Consider the following 21,295-nt stretch of genomic DNA (forward strand, 5'->3'; position numbering starts at 1 on the left):
CTTTGGTTGAGGCTTCACTTGTTGCTTCACCAATTGCTTGGTTGGGCACATTGAGGTAAGATGACCCCAAGTGCGGCACTTGAAGCACTTGACATGCTTTAGCCTCTCTTCTTCTTTTATATTCTTGAGCTTCTCAATGTTAGGGCAACCATTTGCAAGGTGTCCCGCTTCATGACACCGGTAGCACATGGTATGAGAGAGATTTCTTTGTTGTAGCTTGTTCATCTTTCTCTCTCTCTTTCTTTCGCCCTTTGTCATCTTCTTCTTGAAGCCGAGACCACACTTGTCACCATAGTTTCTTTGAGTCTTCAACATGTGCTCAAAGGTGACTTTTGAGTTGTAGCACCTCTCTAACTTGTTGCTCAATTTCTTCACTTCATTTTTGAGCTCATTGTTCTCCTTCAAAAGGTTAGTCTCACAAGACATAGAAGTAGAACAAGCATCTAATTGGGAAGAGCATGGAATATCTAATAAGTCATCACAAGAGGTGGATACATGCTTCTTGCCTACATCACAAGGGTTAGCAACATTTTGTAATTTATCATTTGATCCATGTGATGAGCTCTCATTATTTTTAAGTTTCTTTGTAAACACTTTAATGAGAGAAGCATGTTGTTCTAATAATTCATCATGAGATGCAAGTAGTGTCTTATGATTCAATTTTAGCTCATCATGTGAAGATTTATAAGCATCAAGTAATTTCTTATGTTCTTCACAAGAGTTCTTTAGAAATGAGTTTTCATTTTCTAAGTTCAATGTTTTAGCTTTCTCATTTTCTAAAGACATGGTCATGCTAGCAAGTTTACTAACAAGCTCATCATATGAATCAACATGATCAACCACATTATCATTTGTTACCTTAGTATCACCTTGTGACATGAAGCAATGTGGTGATGTAGTTGGAGAGCTTGTAGTAGCATCTTCATCAAGGCTTGAGCATGAACCATTATCACCATCAAGTGTGCATGGGGTAGAATCATCACTTGCAACACTTGTGGCATCATCATCAACCTTGTCAAGTGAACTTGTGGTAGATCGATCGATCATCATCATCGGAGATCGTCCCATATTTCTCATTGAGATAACTCCAAATCTCATGGGTGGTCTTCATGTCAATGATCTCTCCAAATATACAATCATGCAAAGATCTATACATGATGTTAGTAGCTTAGATATCGAGATCTATTCATTTCTCTTGTGCTTGAGTTAGATTATCTTCATCCAACACATGAGAAAAACCTACATCTACCATCCACCACATTTGAGGACAAATAAACTTAAAATTGCATATCATCCAATTTTTCCATCGTGTAAAGTGTGTGCCATCAAAAATATGTGGACAATCAACATCTAGCCCATAAGCCACCATCCTCTCAGGTCGGTGAAGACCACAAATGAGAGACCTAGCTCTGATACCACTTGTAGGGTCGAGATGGCGGACTAGAGGGGGGGTGAATAGTCTTTTCTAAACTTAATCGCGTTGGCTAGCCAAAACAAGTGTGGAATTAAAACTATCGGTCTAGCCAAAACTACACCCCTCTATCTATATTCTCTAGCACCTTCCAAAGATACTAATCAAGCTACAAAGGTGCCGGGCTAGCTAAAGCTCACCTAACCAATTCTAGGAGCAAGGTCACACAAACCTATGCCACTAGTACTTTAAGCAACAAGGGAGCTCCTACACATGCTAGTAAGCAAAAGCACAAAGCCACCTAATACTCACTAGCAATGCTCAATAACAAGGCAACCAATGCCAAATTAGAGAGCGCAAATACTTAGCTACACAAACTAAGCAAAGTGACTAACAAGGTTACACAAACCAAATTAGCCATGCAAGGGAGCTACTTCTATGCTACACAAGCAAGAAGGTAACTAGTAAGCTACACAAGCTAACTAATTACAAGAACAACTACACAAGCACAATGTATATGAAAGTAATTACAAGCTTGTATAACGAGGATGCAAACCAATGGGAAGAACAAGGTTGAGACAGTGATTTTTCTCCCAAGGTTCACGTGTTTGCCAACACGCTACGTCCCCGTTGTGTCGACCGCTCACTTGGTGGTTCGGCGGCTAATTGGCATCACCCGCCAAGCCTACACGTCGGGCACCACAAGAACCTACCCCGAAAGTGAGGGTAGCTCAATGACATGCTCAACTAGAGTTGCTCTTCGCGGCTCCCGTGGGGCGAGCACAATGCCCCTCACAAAGCTCTTCTCCGGAGCACCGCACAAGCTTCTTGCGGGCTTCGATGGAGACCACCACCAAGCCATCTAGGAGGTGGTGACCTCCAAGAGTAACAAGCACCATCGGCTTGCAACTCGATCACCTAGTGCCACTCGATGCAACCTCAAGATGCAATTGCACTAGAATCGCTCTCTCACACAATCGAATGATCACTATCAAGTATATGTGAGATGGAGGGCTCCCAATCACTACTACACAAACCACCAAGGCTCTAGTGTGCTCAGCTTACAGCCAAAGGCTGACCACCACTTCTATTTATAGCCCCATGGGCTAAACTAGCCGTTACCCCTTCACTGGGCATTTTTCGAGTTGACCGGACGCTCCGGTCAGATCGACCGGATGCTGCACCGGACGCACCGGTCATGAATATCGAACGTGTCTGGTCTCTATACCGGACGCGTCCGGTAGCTGCCTGACCGCCACGTGTCCCATTCAAACTAGCCGTTGCCACAACGGCTCTCCGACATGTTCGATCGGATGCGCTGTTCGAAATGACCGGACGTAGAGCCGCTGCGTCCGATCGAGTCCAGTAAGCCTCCAGGGCCGACCGGATGCGTCTATTAGAAATTGACCGGACGCTGAGCCTCAGTGTCCGGTCGAGTACAGTAAGCACCCATGCTCGACCGGACGCGTCCGATCACTCCGGACCGGACGCTGCCAGCGTCCGATCAACTATCTCATCGAACAACGATTTTGCTGATTCACACTAGACACGTCCGGTGTGGCGACAGGTTGTAGCACCGGTAGCCGCGATGATCCTGCGAGTAACCAATGAACACACAAGCCATAGATCATGGGGAGAGTTTGTTTGGGCAGGTGGCGGCCGTGCTGGGGTAACAAAGACACCCGAACACACAAGGGGATGTGTAGTCAGGATTGGTTTTGTATAAGAGAGAATAGGGGGTGGATAGAGATCGTGGCTTGCACGGTTTGCGATGTGTAGGTAAGTGGATGTGTGCAAGGCCTCGACCCAGAATGCTGGAGGGAGCGTGGCGTGCAGGAGCAGTGCGTGAACGCCATCGTTCAGGGTGCGCAGAACGCGTTCCGCTTTCCCGTTCTGTTGGGATGTGTAGGGGCATGAAAGCCGAAGGAAGATGCCATGCTCATTGTAGAACTGACGAAGTGTAGAGTTATCAAACTCGCACCCGTTGTCAGTTTGGAAGGCACGAATTGTGCTCCCAAATTGCGTGCGGGCAAACGCATGGAAGGCCATGATGTGCTTGGCAACCTCGAACTTGTGCCGCAAGGGAAAGGTCCAGACGAAATGGGTAAAATCATCAAGAAGAACGAGATAGTACTGAAGACCAGTGAAACTTGCAACCGGGGATGTCCAGACATCACAATGAATCAATTCAGACGGTGCAATTGTTCTATGTTGTGAAGCAGAAAATGGAAGACGAACGTGTTTGCCAACGCGGCAAGCATGGCAAGTATCAGTAAGATCTTTATTACAAGAGAAGTCATAAGACTGAAGAAGACGACGGAAGGACTCGGTCCTGGGGTGGCCAAGTCGCTGGTGCCATAGATCGGTGGACTGGGCGGTGAGACAGTGAGTGGAGCTGGAAGCCATCGGTTGTAGTGGATTGAGGTCCCCCTTGCTGTCACTGTGGGGTATCACCTCCCTGGTATGTCGGTCCTTGATATAGAAACCACAAGCGTCAAATTCAGCAGTGATAGGATTATCGCGCATGAGTGCACGAACTGAAACTAGATTCTTGATTAGAGAGGGAGATACAAGAACATTGTTTAGGGAAAGAGAATGTGAGAGGGTGGGTATAGAGGAGAAACCAGTGTGGGTAATGGGAAGGGAAGTTCCATTGCCAACAATGATCTGTGTGGAAGAAGAGTTGGGAGAGAGAGAGGAGATGTTACCGAAGCCTTGAGACATGTGAGAGGAGGCGCCGGTGTCAAAGAGCCACTCGCCGGACTGAGGCTGATTCAATGGCATGCTGTTCTGGGTGGCGAGGATCTGGGGATCCATCGAAGATGAGGCACCGATGACGTGGGCTTGGGGCGCTGGAGCAGAAGGACGCGCTCCGAGCACGCCAGCTGTGGTCGCGGGCGCGCGTGGTGCCTGGAATGGCCACACATGAACCATCCCCGTCCATGGATTCGTCGAGGGCAGAAGCCCGACGGTGGAGCCGGTGCGGAGGGAGAGCCTTTCTTCTTTTTCTTCTTCGTATCGTGGGCGTTCGTGGAGGATCGGCCGCCGGTGTTGGATGTCGGCGGTGCAGACGGTGGAGCCGGTGGGGGTCTGGGTGCACCTGGTTGAGCGGGCGTGCCCAGAGCGGTGTGGGTGACGAACACGGCCGTGGCCTGGAGAATGGCGGGCGCGATCGCCGTGGGAGTTGCAGCAGATGTGCCGACGTGTGTCGACTGGGCAACCAATGCCGCCGTGGCTTGCATCTTCTCGGACTCGACGATGCGCTGTTCTTCAAGCTGCAGCATGGATCGGGTCTTGAGGAACAACGACAGACGGTGGCGGAGGGTGATGTGCGGGATGGCATGATGAACACGAGGGTTGAGGCCACAGACGATGTTGTAGATGAGATCCTTGTCATTGACCGGAGCACCGAGGCCGGCAAGCCGATCCGCCATGACCTTCATGCGAGAGCAGTAGTCAAGAATGGACAGGTCACCTTGGTAGAAGTTGCGGAATTCGGCGTCGAGGTAGACGGCTCGCGTGTCCTTGTCGCGGAAGAGATTGTGGATGGCGCGCCAGAGGGAGTACGCGGTGTCTGTGTCCTCCGACACCAAGGAGAGGAGCTCGGGTGAGATCTGGTTGTAGAACCAGGGAACCGTCGATGTGATCGCGGAGGCCATACTGGCCGAAGATGGCGGAGAAGGATCGAGCCCAGGCGGTTGAGGATGTTGATCCCGTGGACAACCGACGGAGCGGCCAGTTCGGTCTGGACGCAGAGCGTGTGAGGGAGCTGAGACTCGGCGTCGGAGTTGTCGTCGGAGGCCAGAGAGGAGGAGGACGAGGAGCTCATGGCGGCGCTGGGGGATGAAGGAGGTGGAGCGCCGGGGAGGGAAGGAGGAGGAGCAGCAGAAGTTTAGGATCGTAGATCGTCTGATACCATGTAAGCGATATGCAGAGAGAAATTGGACAACTCAAGTTATATTGCTCAGAGGCTGACGCCTATATACATGTACATCATGATAGTGTAACTGCCCAGCTAGCTACAATCAAGGAGAGCCATGGAACGTGGTGATCATGGTCGCTAACATGAAGTTCTCTCTTGGTCAATTTTGTGTGGCCTGGATGCTGTTGCTCAGCTAATGAAAACCGACTAAGTAAATTTCATGCCTTCTAAGCCTATACACAATGTCTCACCTGAACCCAACCTAAGTGTGTTCTCTATCTCGGAGAATTGTTTTTAAATAATATTTTTAATGATTAATTGCAAATCTAGCATTTGGATTGTAAGAATTGTATATATAGTGTACTGTCGGCTTGTGGCTAGCAGATAGAGGCCCTATCGGCAACTGGTGGGCCGACAGGTCCCTGTTGGCAACTCGTGGGCCGACATGATCCCGTCGGCAACCCACCAGCCGACTAGGTACCTGACCAATCTAGACAGGACAACCCAGTGGACCCATATTGGCCCGATAGGCATGTTGGCACCCGGTTAGCCGATAGGTCCCTGTCGGCCTTTGGATAGACGTCAGGCCCTAAAATATCTAACCGGTCATCTTCTCCCTCGTGCTCTCTCTCTCTCTCTCTCGCTCGCTCTTTCTGTCCCGCTCCGCCCCGGCGCGCGGGTGCCTTAGGCTGGCCGCCTGCCGCCAGCGCGTGGAAAGCGTATGAGGCATGAGTGTCGATGGTCACTATGTGTTGTTGGTCGGGCGAGCGACGCTTGTGGTCCAGGTGGTGTGGGCCCCCGCTTGGGCGCACCAGGTGTAGGTGCGGGAAGCAGCGCTGGACGTCCGGCCAGACGTCTAGGCGCTAGCAATCCCCGAGAAGACACGAGTAGCAGCACGGCCTTCAATTCCTGGCTGGTGCGCTGCCGATTTTTTTGAAATAATATTATTTTAATAATTAATTGTAGATCTATAAGCTGTAATAATAAAATTGTAGATTGAGGTGTCAATCGGTGAACTAGAAGCCGATAAGAGTCTAATCGGCGTTCCAGGAGCCAATACGATCATGTCGGCTTTTGGGATGCCGATAGGAGGACTCACATAGTGCGGGCATCCGTTGACATGGTTGTTATCATTGCCGATAGAGTAATCGGCATTCCAGGGTCCGATATCTCCCAGCTACACACGGCCACGCGGGATTAGTGTACGGTTGTGTTTTTTTTCTATCTTTTTCTATGGTTAATTATTTATTGATAGTTAGATAAAAAAATAGTATATATTTTGGGCACATATTTAATACATATAAGTATTTACATATTCAGAAGATGTAGAATCACAGTTGCTTAGTTAGGAAAAATTACTTTATTTGTTCGAGAATTTGCTGTAGGACACTCTTTAATGGCGGTATTTGCCGATGTACATCGCTCAATGCTGTCTTTGCTAAAATTTTAAACCATAAATTTAAATGATTTTAATTTTTAGGTTATTTTAGGTCTAAACAGCTTACTCGTAAACTTAAATGTAGAATTGTAGAAGAAAATACCCCATCAGTCCTAAAATAAAGAAGTCAAACTTTTTTAATTATAGATCTGAATATTGTAATAGATCTTTTAGACGCGCACGCACACTCATTCTTATAAATGCATGCATGCACACCTTAGCCTTACGAGCACTTGTGAGAGTGACGAGTTGGATCAGTAAGGGGCCATTTGTTTGCCTAGTCCAGATGAGCCATTGAGCCCAGGCGGTGCAACCTAGGCTGTTTGTGTGCTTGGACCAGCCCACGAGCCAGGCCGGCACGCCCCTCAAAACACCCCTGGGCCTGGCCCTGGAGAAACGAAAAATTCTTTCGTACCCGCCGGGCTCGGCTATAGCGTGCGCATCGTGTGCGAGCAGTGACATTCTCGTCACCTCCATTTTCTTTACCGTGAAAGCCTCCCCGCCGCCACCGCCAACCCCGTCATTGAGTGCACGCAGGCTCCAGCTTGGCGCGGTGACTTCCCCTCCCTCTCCGATGACTCTTCGGCGACCTCTGACCACATGCTGGCTCATTCTCATCCAGGAAAACAAACATGGCTGGTTGCACCACCACAGGCTGGATCACAAGATGCAGGCTTACTAAACACAATAGGACCGATAACTTTGATTAATATCAAATCCAGCAAGAGATCAAATGCTCGATGTAGCCTACCAAAGAACTCGCCTAGAATTACGTTACTCCTACTCCTAGTGCGATGGCGTGAAGCTGGAAAAATAGATTGTGTCTTGATCGAGAGATGAAAAATGTTACAGTAGCCGAGGTCTATATTTGTACCCTGGGCCGATACAGAGTCCTAGACAATACAACTAGACAATTCTTGAGTAAAAAGAAAATAATCTAATTTGAACTCCATGATTTCCTTTCTGGCAGAGTTCGATTCTGTTATGCCTGAGCCGATACCGCTGGCGTCGTGATTTTCACGATCCATTCCAAAATTTTGCCATAAACAAAAAGAAAAAAACAAAACATCCGCCGAAACTTGTGTCACACCACCATTACGAATTTACCATGCTTCAAGTTTCAACGAATCGTCCTTGATTTAAAAATATTATATAGAATCATATTAGAATAGCATACCCATGGAATAAGCCTCTTAGGATTTGGATTAGTGGTAATAGGATAAATAAGACAGTGTGCAAATTGAATTAGACGAGCCGCAAAAAAAACACAAGGAAAGCCCATTTAAAAGGTGGCATGGAAGGTGATAAAGCCTGTCGGCAGACCACGAGCCGATAGGTACGTCAACTTGTCGGCTGTCCAGTGGCCGACAGGGTACTAGACTTGCCTGTCAGCTTCCGAGAGGGGTCCAGTCGGCAATCCTCCAGCCGAGTAGTACGCGCTACTGTTGCCACGTCATCTTGTCGGCTGGCGATTGGCGAACAGGTACTAGATTTGCAATTTCTTAACAGTAGCATCTAAATTTATAATAATTTATTTAAATAATATTACATCAAAAAAATTTATTCAAGTGACTTTAACCTGCGTACGACGGCTTCAAATCCACCATTCGCCATAGTCAGTTTGCCTTTACAGGTCCAAGCAATTGCAGTTCTTAGTAGGCGGACGTGGGTCGGGTGTGTAGGTCATACGTAGAGCCATTCTCAATTATTTCGGGCTGCACGCTAGAGAGGCCTCTAGAGCCAACTTGCAATATTTGTCAAGATGCTAATGAAAACCGACTAAGTAAATTTCATGCCTTTCAAGCACAACATCTGCTCAGACGAATGAAACAAACACTTGCAACATGCACTTTCAAGTGCAACATCTGCTCAGACGAATGGCCAGTACGACTCCACCGCCCGCCGGCTCTGATCCATAGCTGTTGCCCCCGATAGAAGGAGAATCGAAACCACCAAGACCGCGGTCGGATCGGAGGGCGGGATCTGGGATGGGGAGTGGGAGTGGAAGGCGTGGACCGGGGCAACGCTGCGCGCCCGTGCCGGAGTTGTGCTTCCCATGCTGGAGCAGGGCCACGCGCCCGCGCTAGATCTGCACCCGCGCTAGGGCCGCCGCCGGGGTCGCGCCCATCCCCGCACCGGAGTTGAGGCCGGGGGTGGCCGGCTGGAGAAGAGGAAGGGGGTCGCCGGGGGTGGCCGTGTGGATCAGAGCTCATGCTCGCGCCGGGGCCGCCGCCGCGCTGGAGCAGGAGGAGGGAGAGGGAGGCAGCAGGGCGCGCGGCTCGTGTGACGCGCTTGGGGACGGGACGGAGGCGCGCGTGGCTCGGCAGAGGAGCGTTGCGGCGTGGGTGCGGCGGGTGCGGAGATGCCGCGGTGGGGGAATGAGCGGGTGCAGAAATGAGCAGACGGATCCGGACGTATGATATGTATCATTATCGTTATGCAATACCGTAGACTCTCTCTGTTTGACTCCTCTGCTGTCCATTCCTTTTGTGTTCATAGATTTTTTTTCCTTCCGTGACTCACGCGATCCTGTGGGCAACCTCTGCTCCGTCTCGATTTCCATCAAAACAGTACGTACGTGCTTTCACCTTGATCACGAAGAAAGACTCCAAGCCATGCACGTATGGTATGGCCCACAAGACACCAACCAGAAAGAGAAAATCAATCCGTTGACATACATGCATGCACCCAAATTTTCATGCAACAACACGGCATGCCTTTCTGAGTCCTTCCTCCTGACGCATGTAACTTGGCATGTGCCTCCAATTGCTTGGCCATCGCTACATGCCGGGACTCCGTCTTTTCCAACCAGATCCAAAAACAGCACGCTAGCCCGTACTTCCTGACCAAGTGACCAGTGACCACCAAGAAAACCTGAGGATGCCGCATGTCACCACCGGTCGTTGTCACGTATTCTCTGAAAAACCAGGACACACGAATTAAGCTCTCTCTTGTTCAATTTTGTGTGGCCTGGATGCTGTTGCTCAGCTAAGTGGAGGTGAGTGTGGACGGCCGCTACCCTACCCAGTATGGCTAAGATGAGCTCCCTCCGCTCCACTCCACTGCTTGCGCGCCGTGTTTTCGTTTTTTTTTCTGGTTCTGGAATAGCATGTGATCTGAAAACAAAATTTGTGAACTGGAAACAAAGATGGGCTATCCCATATTTTTGCCTTTTTTAAGTCGTTTGGAGCCTAACGAAGCTTGACAAAAGGATGTGAGTGTCTCTGGTCACTGTCGTTGCCCTTCTTTCTCTCGTTGGCTGCTCTGAACCTGCGTTTGGTGGTGTGGTTGGTGCCGAGGGCGATGTTTCTTTCTTAAATTTTTTTCCTGAAAAAAACAAGTGGTGTTTCGTACGGCGTGGTTGGTTTGTTCAGTCATCCCGAATGTGTATAGCTAAAGCCAGTGCCAATTCACTCCAATGATGTTCTCATTCTTCTCGTGTAGTTTATGTTTTCTAGGATGTACATATTTAAACTGAACAGGAGAAATAAGGGAAGTATGCCACCAAACAACAAAGAATAAAGAACAGGCCGGGGAGTCAAAACCCAAAAGGGCTAATTGGGAGAGCTTAACCACGTTGGATTCGTTTGGCTGTTGCTATGCCTTCGGCGAAGTCACTTGGCCTTAGTGGGGACAGAAGCAAAGCACGGACCCACAGCAGCAGGACGCCGCTTGGGTGTGCAGAGCGGCGCTGTAGCCATACTGTATCGCTGCCACAGAGAATGAAGGTAATTCCCGGTGCCTTCTAAACCTACACAATGTCTTGTCCAAGACTCAACATGAGTGTGTCTCTATCGCATATGTATCTGTATCTCAATCCATTCAAAAGAATTGGCACAGATCGTCTAAACCTACACGATTTCTCTGATCGATTGAAAAGCCTCAGTGGAAGGGGAAGCGGATGCTTATGGATGATGGCATTGTGGATGTGTGGTTTCTGCTGTTAGTTGATCTCCACCAATAGGCCCAACGGCCTATTGGGCCCTTGTCTCTGCTCCCTGATCGGGGGAGCCCAACCCTAATACGGTTGGTGGGCCCCTGTCGCATAGCACACATAAAAGGAAGGTGAGGATCAAGGCTCGGGCTATGAGGTTCACTGGAGCCGTCATCCCACCCATAGAAAACCCTAATCCGATCCTAAAGAGGTGCTACCAGCGACGGGATGTGCCCACCGACGACATCGTCGCCCCCTGCAGGTCACCACCGGACCACTGCAGTACCATTACGGACTCCACTGAGCCGGAGCTACCGCGGCACCGGCGTCTACCCGCTGTGGTACATCTACGGAGAAGACAAGGATGAGGTCTTCCCCGGATCTACGGGTTACACACAGAGAGGTACACACATTTATGATCCTTACAATGGTATTGGAGCTAGGTTGCCTCTGTGTAACCCTAACCCTAACCGGGTAAAAGCAAAACTGAAAAGGGACCGGGGGTGGCGGACGTCACTGGCACCCCGATCACCACCGCCACCGCGTGGGGGAAAGAAGCCGCACCATTCGACGGCGCACGGCAAAGAACAGAAAAGATCAAATCTAGTTCGGATCTGACAACAAAGAGGGTTCAACCGAAACCCTAACCCTAATTTGTAACCCCATCCCAAATCGGGTTAATCCCAAAAGAAGAAGGGGAAGGGGAAGAAGGGGAAGGGAAGAGATTCGGATGAACTCCGAAAAGAAAAGAAATTAAAAGAAATCCAAATCGGACACAACCGAAAAGAGAAATAGAAAAGAATCAAAGAAGGGGAAGGGAACCGATTCGGATGAACTCCGAAAAGATAAAGAAATCAAAGAAAAGAAAAATCCAAAGAGGGAAGAAGAACAGGGGTCGGAACCGAACCCTAACCCTAGATCCCCTTTTCGGGTGAACAAGCGAAAAGAAAAGAAACAAAGAAATAACTCAAATCCGAAGGGGAAAAAAGTAAAGGAAGAGAATGGAAAGAGACCTCGCCGTGCACCGGGCGAACCCTTCGCCGGCGAGGGAGAAGAAGACCGAGCCGGGGAGATTTTCGTCGGGCTCGGCCAAAAGGGGGCCGCGGCCAGGCTGCTCGACGGCGGCGCGCTCACCCGCTGCGGAGCGCGCACGCCGGCGAGGGGGCCGGCGGTGGCGCCATGGATGCCCGCTCGCTCGCTGCTCGCTCGGTTGCGCTCGCCTCGCTGCTGTGTGAGGAGAGAAGAGAGAGGGCGAAGAGAGAGAGAGAGGGAAGGGGAAAATGAGCTAGGGTTTCTGAGGAACCCGGCGTCGGCGGATTTTATTCGCCCGATCTCGCCGCTCGGCCGTAGGATGCAGACGGACGGCGCAGATTCACTGGACCGGCTTTCAGTCCAGGCGGGTGCGTGCGCCAGGCCGAATTCCCGGCTCAGGCCCAGGTTGCGGCCTAGGCACGGGGGAGCGCGTGGGAAGGGCGCGTACGGCCGTGGGCCGCCTTGCTGTTTTGGGCCGAAGGAACAGTACAGAAAAAGAATGAGTTTTTTCCTTTTTTCTATTTCCAGTAAATGTTTATTTCCTGGAAATTGATTAATGGATTAAAGAAAATAGAAAAAGTAATTTTTCCCTGTGGGTAAAATTCAAGAAATTAAGTGAAAGTTTTTTCCATTACTAAAGAAAAAGTATATTCTCAAAGTTTTTTGAGTAAATGTTTATTTCCTGGAAATTGACTAATGGATTAAAGGAAATAGAAAAAGCAATTTTCCCTGTGGGTAAAATTCAAGAAAAAGAGAGTTTTTCCATAGCTAGAGAAATTATTGATTCTCCAGTTATTTTGAACCAATGTGGTATTTAATTGGAGAAAAAGAGGTTTGACATGATTATGATGTTGTTATTTTCTGACCAACGTTGTTAATAACAATATCATAATTTTAATGATTTATACATTAATTCTACTTCTGCCCAACGGTGATGTAGAATTAGTGTATAAGAAAAGTTGATAATTTTAATGATTTATACATTAATTCTACTTCTGCCCAACAGTGATGTAGAATTAGTGTATGAGAACAGTTGTAAAAGTTAATGATTTATGCATTAGTTCTATTTCTGCCCAATGGTGACGTCGAATTAGTGTGTAAGAACAATTGTGAAAGTTAATGATTTATGCGTTAATTCTATTTCTGCCCAACGGTGATGTAGAATTAGTGTATAAGAATAGTTGTATGTTTTGATTTTGATCAACGTTGGAATCAAGGCATGCAAACGGTGTTAATTTTATGTTAAGAAAAGTTTTGACCTGGTTTTCATCTTGTCTAAGGTGGACTAGGTAGTCACCTCACCGTGTTCCACTGAGTTTGTGGCACCGGTGAGGGAGACAAAAGAGAATGATGCCACTTGGGCAACTAAAGAGAGGGATTTTAAATCCCAAAAGATAGTCCTATGACTTTTGTGCATAGGAAGTGGGTCACTGTCAACAAGAAATGTTTTGGCTGTGATAAAGAACATGATTGAACCTGCAATTGTGGGCTCAATCCTAGAGTGTAACACAGTCACCGAGTACCTCGATAGAATAAAGAGTCAGTTCACTGGCTCTTTAAAGACATATGCTACCCAGCTGATAAAGCAGCTGGTGACAGAGTGTTACTCTGGAAATGGTGGCATAAGAGAGCTCACGATGCGTTGTCGAAATTATGGCACTGTCGTTTAGGCCATATTTCGAGGGGGAGAATAGAAAGACAAGTTAAGAATGATATTCTTCCTCCATTAGAGCTCTCAGATTAAGAACAATGCAGAAAATGCATAAAAGGAAAGTGTATAAAGAAAAGTAAGAAAGATGACAAACGAAGCGCAGGAATTTTATAGATTATTCATAGACATCTGTGGTCAGTTTCCTGTAAAGAGTGTGGATAGTAATGATTCGTTCATAACATTCACAGATGATTACTCCCGTTATATCTATATTTATCCAATCAAAGAAAGAACAGAAGCATTGGATAAATGTAGATATTTAAGGCAAAAGTTGAAATCCAACGCAATTTAAAGATAAAGATAGTCAGGTCTGACCGTCGGGGAGTACTACGGTCGGCATACCCCATATGGCCAAAGTTCCTGGACCTTATGTAAGGTTCTTACAGGAGAATGATAAAGTAGCCCAATATTCTATACCGGGTGAACCTCAGCAGAATAGAGTAGCTAAAAGAATCAATCGTACCCTGATGGATATGGTGGGCAGTATGATAAGTTACTCCACCTTACAGTTGAGCCTGTGGATGGAGGCATTAAAAACCCCATTCATATTCTCAAAAGAGTACCAAGTAAGTCGGTGCCCAAAACGCCGTATGAGTTGTGGACAGAAAGAGTACCCTCACTAAACCACTTGCGTGTGTGTGGGGGAGCCCTGCTGAGGCTAAAGTATTTAACCCAAACATTGGAAAGTTATATCCCAAAACAGTAAGTTGCCATTTGTTTGGCTATATAGAAAAGTCAAAAGGTTTTTGTTTCTACTGTCCAGAGAGACACACAAAGTTTGTGAAAAGGAGACACGCTGTTTTCCTAGATGATGAAAAGATGAGGGGGAGCATGGTAGCTCGAGAAATTGACCTTGAAGTGAAGCGGGTGTATGCACCCACTCTAATGATTCATGAGCCAATTTTCTCACTACAAGCTGTCGCTGCACCGACAGTGCAAGATACTATGGTGTTAGCACCTGTTGTTATTCCACCTGTGGCAACAATGAATGAAAATGAGGAACCTGTTCTTCGGGATCCTATAGAACCTATTGCCACACATGAGGGGGAGCAACAACAGCCTCAAATAGAAGATGTGCCAAATGTGGAGGCCCCTAGAAGGTCTCAAAGAGTTAGTAAATCAGCTATTTCTGCTGATTATGAAGTGTACAACACTAAGGAATTTCAAATGGAGGTTGATTCCACCTCTTTTGAAGAAGCCATGAGAAGTGATCATTCATCAAAGTGGCTTGAGGCCATGGAAGATGAAATGAAATCAATGAATGCCAATATAGTTTGGGACTTAGAAATAATTCCTAAAGGAGCTAAAACAGTAGGCTATAAATGGGTCTACAAAACAAAACTTGACTCTCAAGGGAATATAGAGATATATAAAGCGAGACTTGTGGCAAAAGGCTTTATGCAAAGAGAAAGAATTGATTACAATGAGACATTTTCTCCAGTCTCATGTAAAGATTCCTTCAGAATCATAATGGCATTAGTGGCACATTACGATTTAGAATTAAATCAGATGGATGTAAAGACGGCATTTCTCAACGGATACTTGGAGGAAAATGTTTACATGGCACAACCGAAAGGTTTTATCATGGAAGGAAAAGAACGAATGGGATGCCGCCTAAAGAAATCCATTTATGGATTAAAGCAAGCTTCAAGACAGTGGTACTTGAAGTTTGATCAGTCAATAAAGAATTTTGGGTTTTAAAGAGATTGTAGAGGACAATTGTGTCTATGCAAAGTTTAAGAATGGGAAGTTTATCTTCCTTGTCCTGTATGTGGATGATATCTTACTTGTTAGTAGTGATGTCAGTCTACTACAGGAGACAAAGAAGTTTTGTCCTTAAAACTTGATATGAAAGATCTTGGTGAAGTCTCGTTCGTTCTAGGGATCGAGATTCACCGAGATATAAGAAAAGGGGTATTAGGACTGTCACAGAAGGCATACATAGAAAGAATCTTAAAGAAATTCAGTATGCACAAATGTAGTCCCTCACCTGCTCCTATAGTCAAGGGCGACAGATATGGGGATTTTCAATGCCCCAGGAACCAATATGAGCTCAATCAAATGAAAGTGGTTCCATATGCTTCAGTTGTCAAAAGCTTGCAACATGCTCAAGTATGTACGCGCCCTGACTTGGCATTTGTTACCGGGTTTTTACTTGGCAGATTCTAGAGCTATTCTGGAACAGAATACTGAAATTGATAAAGAAAGTCTTGTGTTATTTGCAAGGAATGAAAGGCCTCATGATGACGTATAGAAGATCTGATTCACTCCATATAGTGGGATATTCATATTCTGATTATGCGAGAGTGAATACATATCCAGACGTAGATTTTCTATCATCTCACAAAAGGGAGCTATTTCATGGAAAAGCTCAAAGCAAACTGTCACTACATCGTCCACAATGTATGATGGTTTGTAGTGTGTTATGAGGCAATGGGCAGGTGAACTGACTAAAGAAGTTCATACCCGGTTTGAAGGTGGTTGATGACATCTATAGACCACTTAAAGTTATACTGCGATTATAATCTAGCAGTACAGGATGCTCACAACATAAGTCAAGTGGTGCTACCAAACACATTGACATAGAGTATTATGTTGTGAAAGATAAAGTCCGGGATCAAGTCATAAGTCTTGAGCATATAAGTACAGAAAAGATGCTCGCGGATCCGCTTACAAAAGGCTTACCACCCAACATGTTCAGAAAACATGGTGTTCAGAGAACATGTAGCTAGCATGGGTTTAAGGGAAAGCCTAAAATTCCTGGACAAAAGAAGGCCCAAAGATAAGTATCTATTTCAGATAGGGATGAAAACGGTACGAATATTTTCTGACCATATTCGAAACTGAATCCATTTAGAGGGGTTGAGATCTGTCCGTATCCGAGTTCGGATATCCAACATCCGATACCGTATCCGTATCCGAATACTCAAATCGCATATTTATGATGTCGATATCCAATCATATCCTATCCAACATAGTTGACACTATCCATATTCGAATCCGAATCCAGACAGAAATATGAAAACAAATGTAATATCAGTGATATCCGTCCGTATCCGATCCATTTTCATCCCTAATTTTAGAGCAGAGTAGTGTGCTGTAGCTGTTAAGTCTATCGGCAATGGACCGTGACGATGAGACATGCTCTATGCGCTAATCTGTAATGGAATGAACAAAAGTAAATGATATGAAATTGAAAGATGAAATGAGATCAAGGGGGAGAATGTTAGTTGATCTCCACCAATAGGCCCAACGGCCTATTAGGCCCTTGTCTCTGCTCTCTGATCGAGGGAGCCCAACCCTAATACGGTTGGTGGGCCTCGGTCGCACAGCACACATAAAAGGAAGGTGGGGATCAAGGCTCGGGCTACGAGGTTCACTCGAGCCGCCATCCCACCCATAGAAAACCCTAATCCGATCCTAAAGAGGTGCTGCCAGCGACGGGATGTGCCCACCGACGACATCATCGCCCCCTGCAGGTCACCACCGGACCACTGCAGTACCATTATGGACTCCACCGAGCTGGAGCTACCGCGGCACCAGCGTCTACCCGCTATGGTATATCTACGGAGAAGACAAGGATGAGGTCTTCCCCGGATCTATGAGTTACACACAGAGAGGTACACACATTTATGATCCTTACATCTGCATCTCGTTGACTTATATCGGCCCATATCGCTCTCATGTCCTTGACCTTGAGCATTAATGCAGCTCACCTAAATCAGCATTCAGCTCCTGTGAAGAGAAGGAAAGAAGAAGAAGGTCGAATAATTACACTAGAGTTAAGATTGGCAGATACCAAGTAGTTCACATGTGTTTGCTGCTCATAATAAATCGCTTGGCTAACTGAATTTCTAATAATACATACTGGGATAGAGTACTTTGTTGGCCCAGAGGATCACCGGCTCAGGTGAGTCGTCCACTTACCAGTCTTGCCGACTATGGCCGAGCACGACAGACGTTGTCCGACCACACACTATGGCTAAAGGTAAAAGAAGAGAGGGAGAACAGAGCATATAGAGACACCAGTGTTGGCTGGAGCCCTATATAGGAGATGGCGAATCTAAACTCTCTTTACTGAGTTGCAGTGGCAAACTATATATACAACTCTATCCATCTAGTCCTAGTACAGCTGCTCTGCTACAACAGTGAGTAGATAACACAGTAGGACTGACTTCTACGCCTGTCCCTGCATGTGACTACAGTGCGGCAGGTGAGCCGTTTGGCGCCTGCCTTCTATAGCGGCTACAGTGCCACAGCAGGGAGCCTTTTTGGCGCTGGCTTCCCTTGCTGTGTCTTCATACAAGGAAGCAATAGATTATCTAACAATTCTTCCCCTAATCCTACTGCTATCCCTCGTACCCCCTCCATGCCGATCATCTCCTTTAGCTCCATGAGTTGAAGACGTCCGGGTAGCTTGGTGAGGACGTCCGTGAGTTGCCGACCAGTTTCGACGAACTCGATGATGATCTGCCCTCCATCGACACAGTCCCTGAGGAAGTGGAACTTCACATCGATGTGTTTGCTCTGGTCATGCAGAACCGGATTCTTCGCGAGGGCGATGGCGGGCTGGTTGTCCACCATCAGTGCTGGTGGGTGCGCTTCTGCACCGGTTAGCTCACCCAGCAGCCGGCGTAGGAACACAACTTGGCACGCCACTGTGACCGCCGCCACGTACTCTGCCTCACACGTAGACAGTGCACCACCTTCTATTTTAGCGACAGCCATGAAATTGGAGCCGACCCGAGGAAGACGAGCACACCAGAGGTGCTCCATCGTCCGTCGATGTCCCCTGCCATGTGTGCATCGTTGAACATAGTGAGCTGCAGCCTACTCCCACCGTTCTTGGGGAAGATGATTCCCTGATCCACCGTCCCCTTGACGTAGCGTAGTAGCCGCTTCACCATAGCCCAGTGGTCCTCTCTGGGATCCACCATGAAGCGACTGACGTAGCCCACGGCGAACGCAATGTTTGGCCTCGTGTGGACTAGGTACCGCAGACCACCAACGATGCTCCGGTAGAGTGTTGCATCCACCTTTGCCACGGTGCTAGCCTTCGTCGGCTTCAGCCGCTCCTCCATCGAAGTCACGTATCGCTTGCACTCAGCCATGCCACTCCGTTCCAACAGGTTCGAGGCATACGCGCTTTGACTGAGCGTGAGTTCCTCTTCCCCCTATCTCACCTCGATGCCGAGGTAGTAGGAGAGTGCACCAAGATCGCTCATTCAAAAATGAGCCGCCATCTCGTGCTTGAAGCTATCGATGTCCTCAGCACGTGCACCGGTGACGATCAAGTCGTCCACATACACGCCGACGACGAGCTCCTCCTTCCCCCATCGCTGCGTGTAGAGTGCGTTCTCGGTTGCGCACCGCTAGAACCCAAGCTCACCCATCATAGCATCAAGCTTGGCATTCCATGCTCGTGGGGCCTACCGCAGCCCGTAGAGCACTTTGCGCAGTTGGAGCACCCTATGCTCCCCTCCCTTGACGGCAAAACCTGGAGGTTGCTTGACGAAGACCGTCTCCGCCAGCTCGCCGTTGAGGAAGGCCAATTTAACGTCCAAGTGATGGATGCGCCAGTCCTTTGCTGCTGCCAAGGCTAGTAGCAAATGGACAGACTCCATGCGTGCTACTGTCACAAAGACTTCCTCGAAGTCGATGCCCTCGTGCTGAACAAAGCCTCGGGCCATGAGGCGTGCCTTGTGCTTGACAATGGCACCGAGCTCGTCCCGCTTGACCTTGTACACCCAAATCAGGCTGATCGGACAACATCTTGGAGGTGGATCGATGAGCTCCCATATCTCATTTTCCTCGATCGCCTTCATCTCCTCTAGCATCGCCCATCGCCAGTTTCCATCGCGCTCGGCTAGCACGAACGTGGGTGGTTACTCTGCACAGACTAGCAGCAGCTCTGGGTCACTGAGCAGCTACCTGCCAGGTCTAAGGGCTCTATGCCACCGATGATGTCGTCCAGCCTATGGAACCACACCTCCTCACCTTCGTGGAAGGCATCCACGAACTTAGTGATTTCACTTGGAGGTAAGGCGAACTCGATCGGCACCGATGGAGTTCCCTGTTCTGCCAGAGTGCTCGGCACAGCACCTAGAGTGCTCGGCACCCTGGTTGCAGTGCTCGACACTACTTCTGGACAGCTCGTCACTACTCCTGTAGTGCTCAGCACCACTGTAGGAGTGCTTAGCCTCAGTCTTAGAGTGGTCGACACCACTGCAAGACCTCTTGGCTCTGCTACGGGAGTGCTCGGCACCCGTCCTGGAGTGGTCGCCACCACTGCAGAACCTCCCGGCACCACTCCTAGCGTGCTCGGCATCCCTCTAGGAGTGCTTGGCACTCCTCTCGAAGTATTTGGCATCCCTCCCGAAGTGCTCGGCACTGCCCTAGGAGTGCTCAGCTCTATCGCTAGAGTGCTCGGCACCCCTCTCGGAGTGCTCAGCACCTCTTCCCCAGCGTCTCCACCACCGTGGATGAGCAAGTGCTCGACGATGAAGGTGTTGGTGAAGCCGCCAGCTTCCCCCGTGCTCGGACTGTTCCAGTCCCAAGCCGCCTTCTCATCAAACACGACATCGCACGAGACAAGTACCTTGTCTCCGTGTGGGTCATAGAGCTGGTATGCCTTGGTACCCTCCACGTAGCCTAGGAACACCATCGGTGTGCTCCTGTCCTCTAGCTTGGTGAGGACCGACTTCGTCTTCCTAATAAGGCTGATGCAGCCGAATGTCCGGAGGAAGGACATGCTCGGCTTGTGTCCATACCAAGCCTCAAATGGCGCCTTGCCCTTTAGGGCCCTGGTGAGAGTACGATTGAGGATGAACACCGTCGTGGTCACCGCCTCACCCTAGAACCTTGCCGGTATGCCTTTGGCCTTCATCATGGATCGAGCCTTGCCGACCATCGTCTGGTTCCGTCGCTCCACCATGCCATTCTGCTATGGCGAGTACGGTGCGGTGTGGTGGCACACCACACCCTGATCCGCGTAGTACGCAACAAACTCCACCGAAGTGAATTCGCCGCCCCGATCAGTCCTTAGCACGTGGAGCTTCTTGCCGCTCTTGGCCTCCGTGCGCATCTTGAACTTCTTGATCACCGCCATCGCTTCGTCCTTGCTCATTAGGAGTTGCAGCCTCATGTAGCGACTGCAATCATCCATGAGCAGGAGGAAGTACCGCCGACCACTGTTTGTGGCTGGCGTGATTGGCCCGCAGAGGTCACCGTGGACGAGCTCGAGAGCGTCCTTCGCGTGATACTTGGCCGCCTTTGGGAACGACAGCCTCCTTTGCTTCCCGGCTAGGCAGCTGTCACATAGCTCGCCTCCGTGCTCGATGTGGGGTAGCCCTTGGACCATCTTCTCTAGCCGACCAAGCGCGTCGAAGCTGAGATGTCCGAACCGGGCATGCCACAGCCACGGCTCCTCGGTGTGCCTTGCTGCCAGACACATTGGCTGCTCTACCTTTAGGTCGAGCAGGTACAACCGGTTCAGGGACCTCTTCACCTTGGCAAGAAGTCACTGTTCCCAGTCCCTGATCCTGATGACTCCGTCTTTGATCAGTACCTCGCTACCGCGCTCATTCAGCGGACCAATGCTGATGATGCTTGAATGCAGTTGCGGGATGTAATATACATTCGTTAGCACACGGTGCTCCATGTTCTGGCACTTAAAGATGATGGTGTCGTGCCCTTGGATTGCCACCCTTGAGCCGTCACCAAATTTCACCGTACCGGTAACATCGTCGTCGAGCTCGGAGAAGGCTTCCTTGGAGCCCGTCATGTGGTTGCTGGCACCAGAGTCCTGATACCACTGCTGCTCCTGGTCGGCGCCCACATGTCCGAGG

The 21,295-nt window shown here is 48.7% G+C and overlaps 1 protein-coding gene across 1 annotated transcript; it reads right to left on the reverse strand.

Moving 5' to 3' along the window:
* Nucleotides 1–18,157: 18,157 nt before the first annotated feature.
* LOC136523336 (secreted RxLR effector protein 161-like) lies at nucleotides 18,158–18,529 on the reverse strand. Its single transcript, XM_066517053.1, has one exon. The coding sequence runs from the start codon at nucleotides 18,527–18,529 to the stop codon at nucleotides 18,158–18,160; it is 372 nt and encodes a 123-aa protein (XP_066373150.1).
* Nucleotides 18,530–21,295: the final 2,766 nt, after the last annotated feature.

Source organism: Miscanthus floridulus, chromosome 18 (genome assembly GCF_019320115.1).
Source record: "Miscanthus floridulus cultivar M001 chromosome 18, ASM1932011v1, whole genome shotgun sequence".
Taxonomy (NCBI): Eukaryota; Viridiplantae; Streptophyta; class Magnoliopsida; order Poales; family Poaceae; genus Miscanthus; species Miscanthus floridulus.

What these genes read in the sequence shown, in the direction of transcription:
- LOC136523336 (XM_066517053.1), bottom strand. Translation starts at nt 18,529, where the DNA reads ATGGAGGAGCGGCTGAAGCCGACGAAGGCTAGCACCGTGGCAAAGGTG.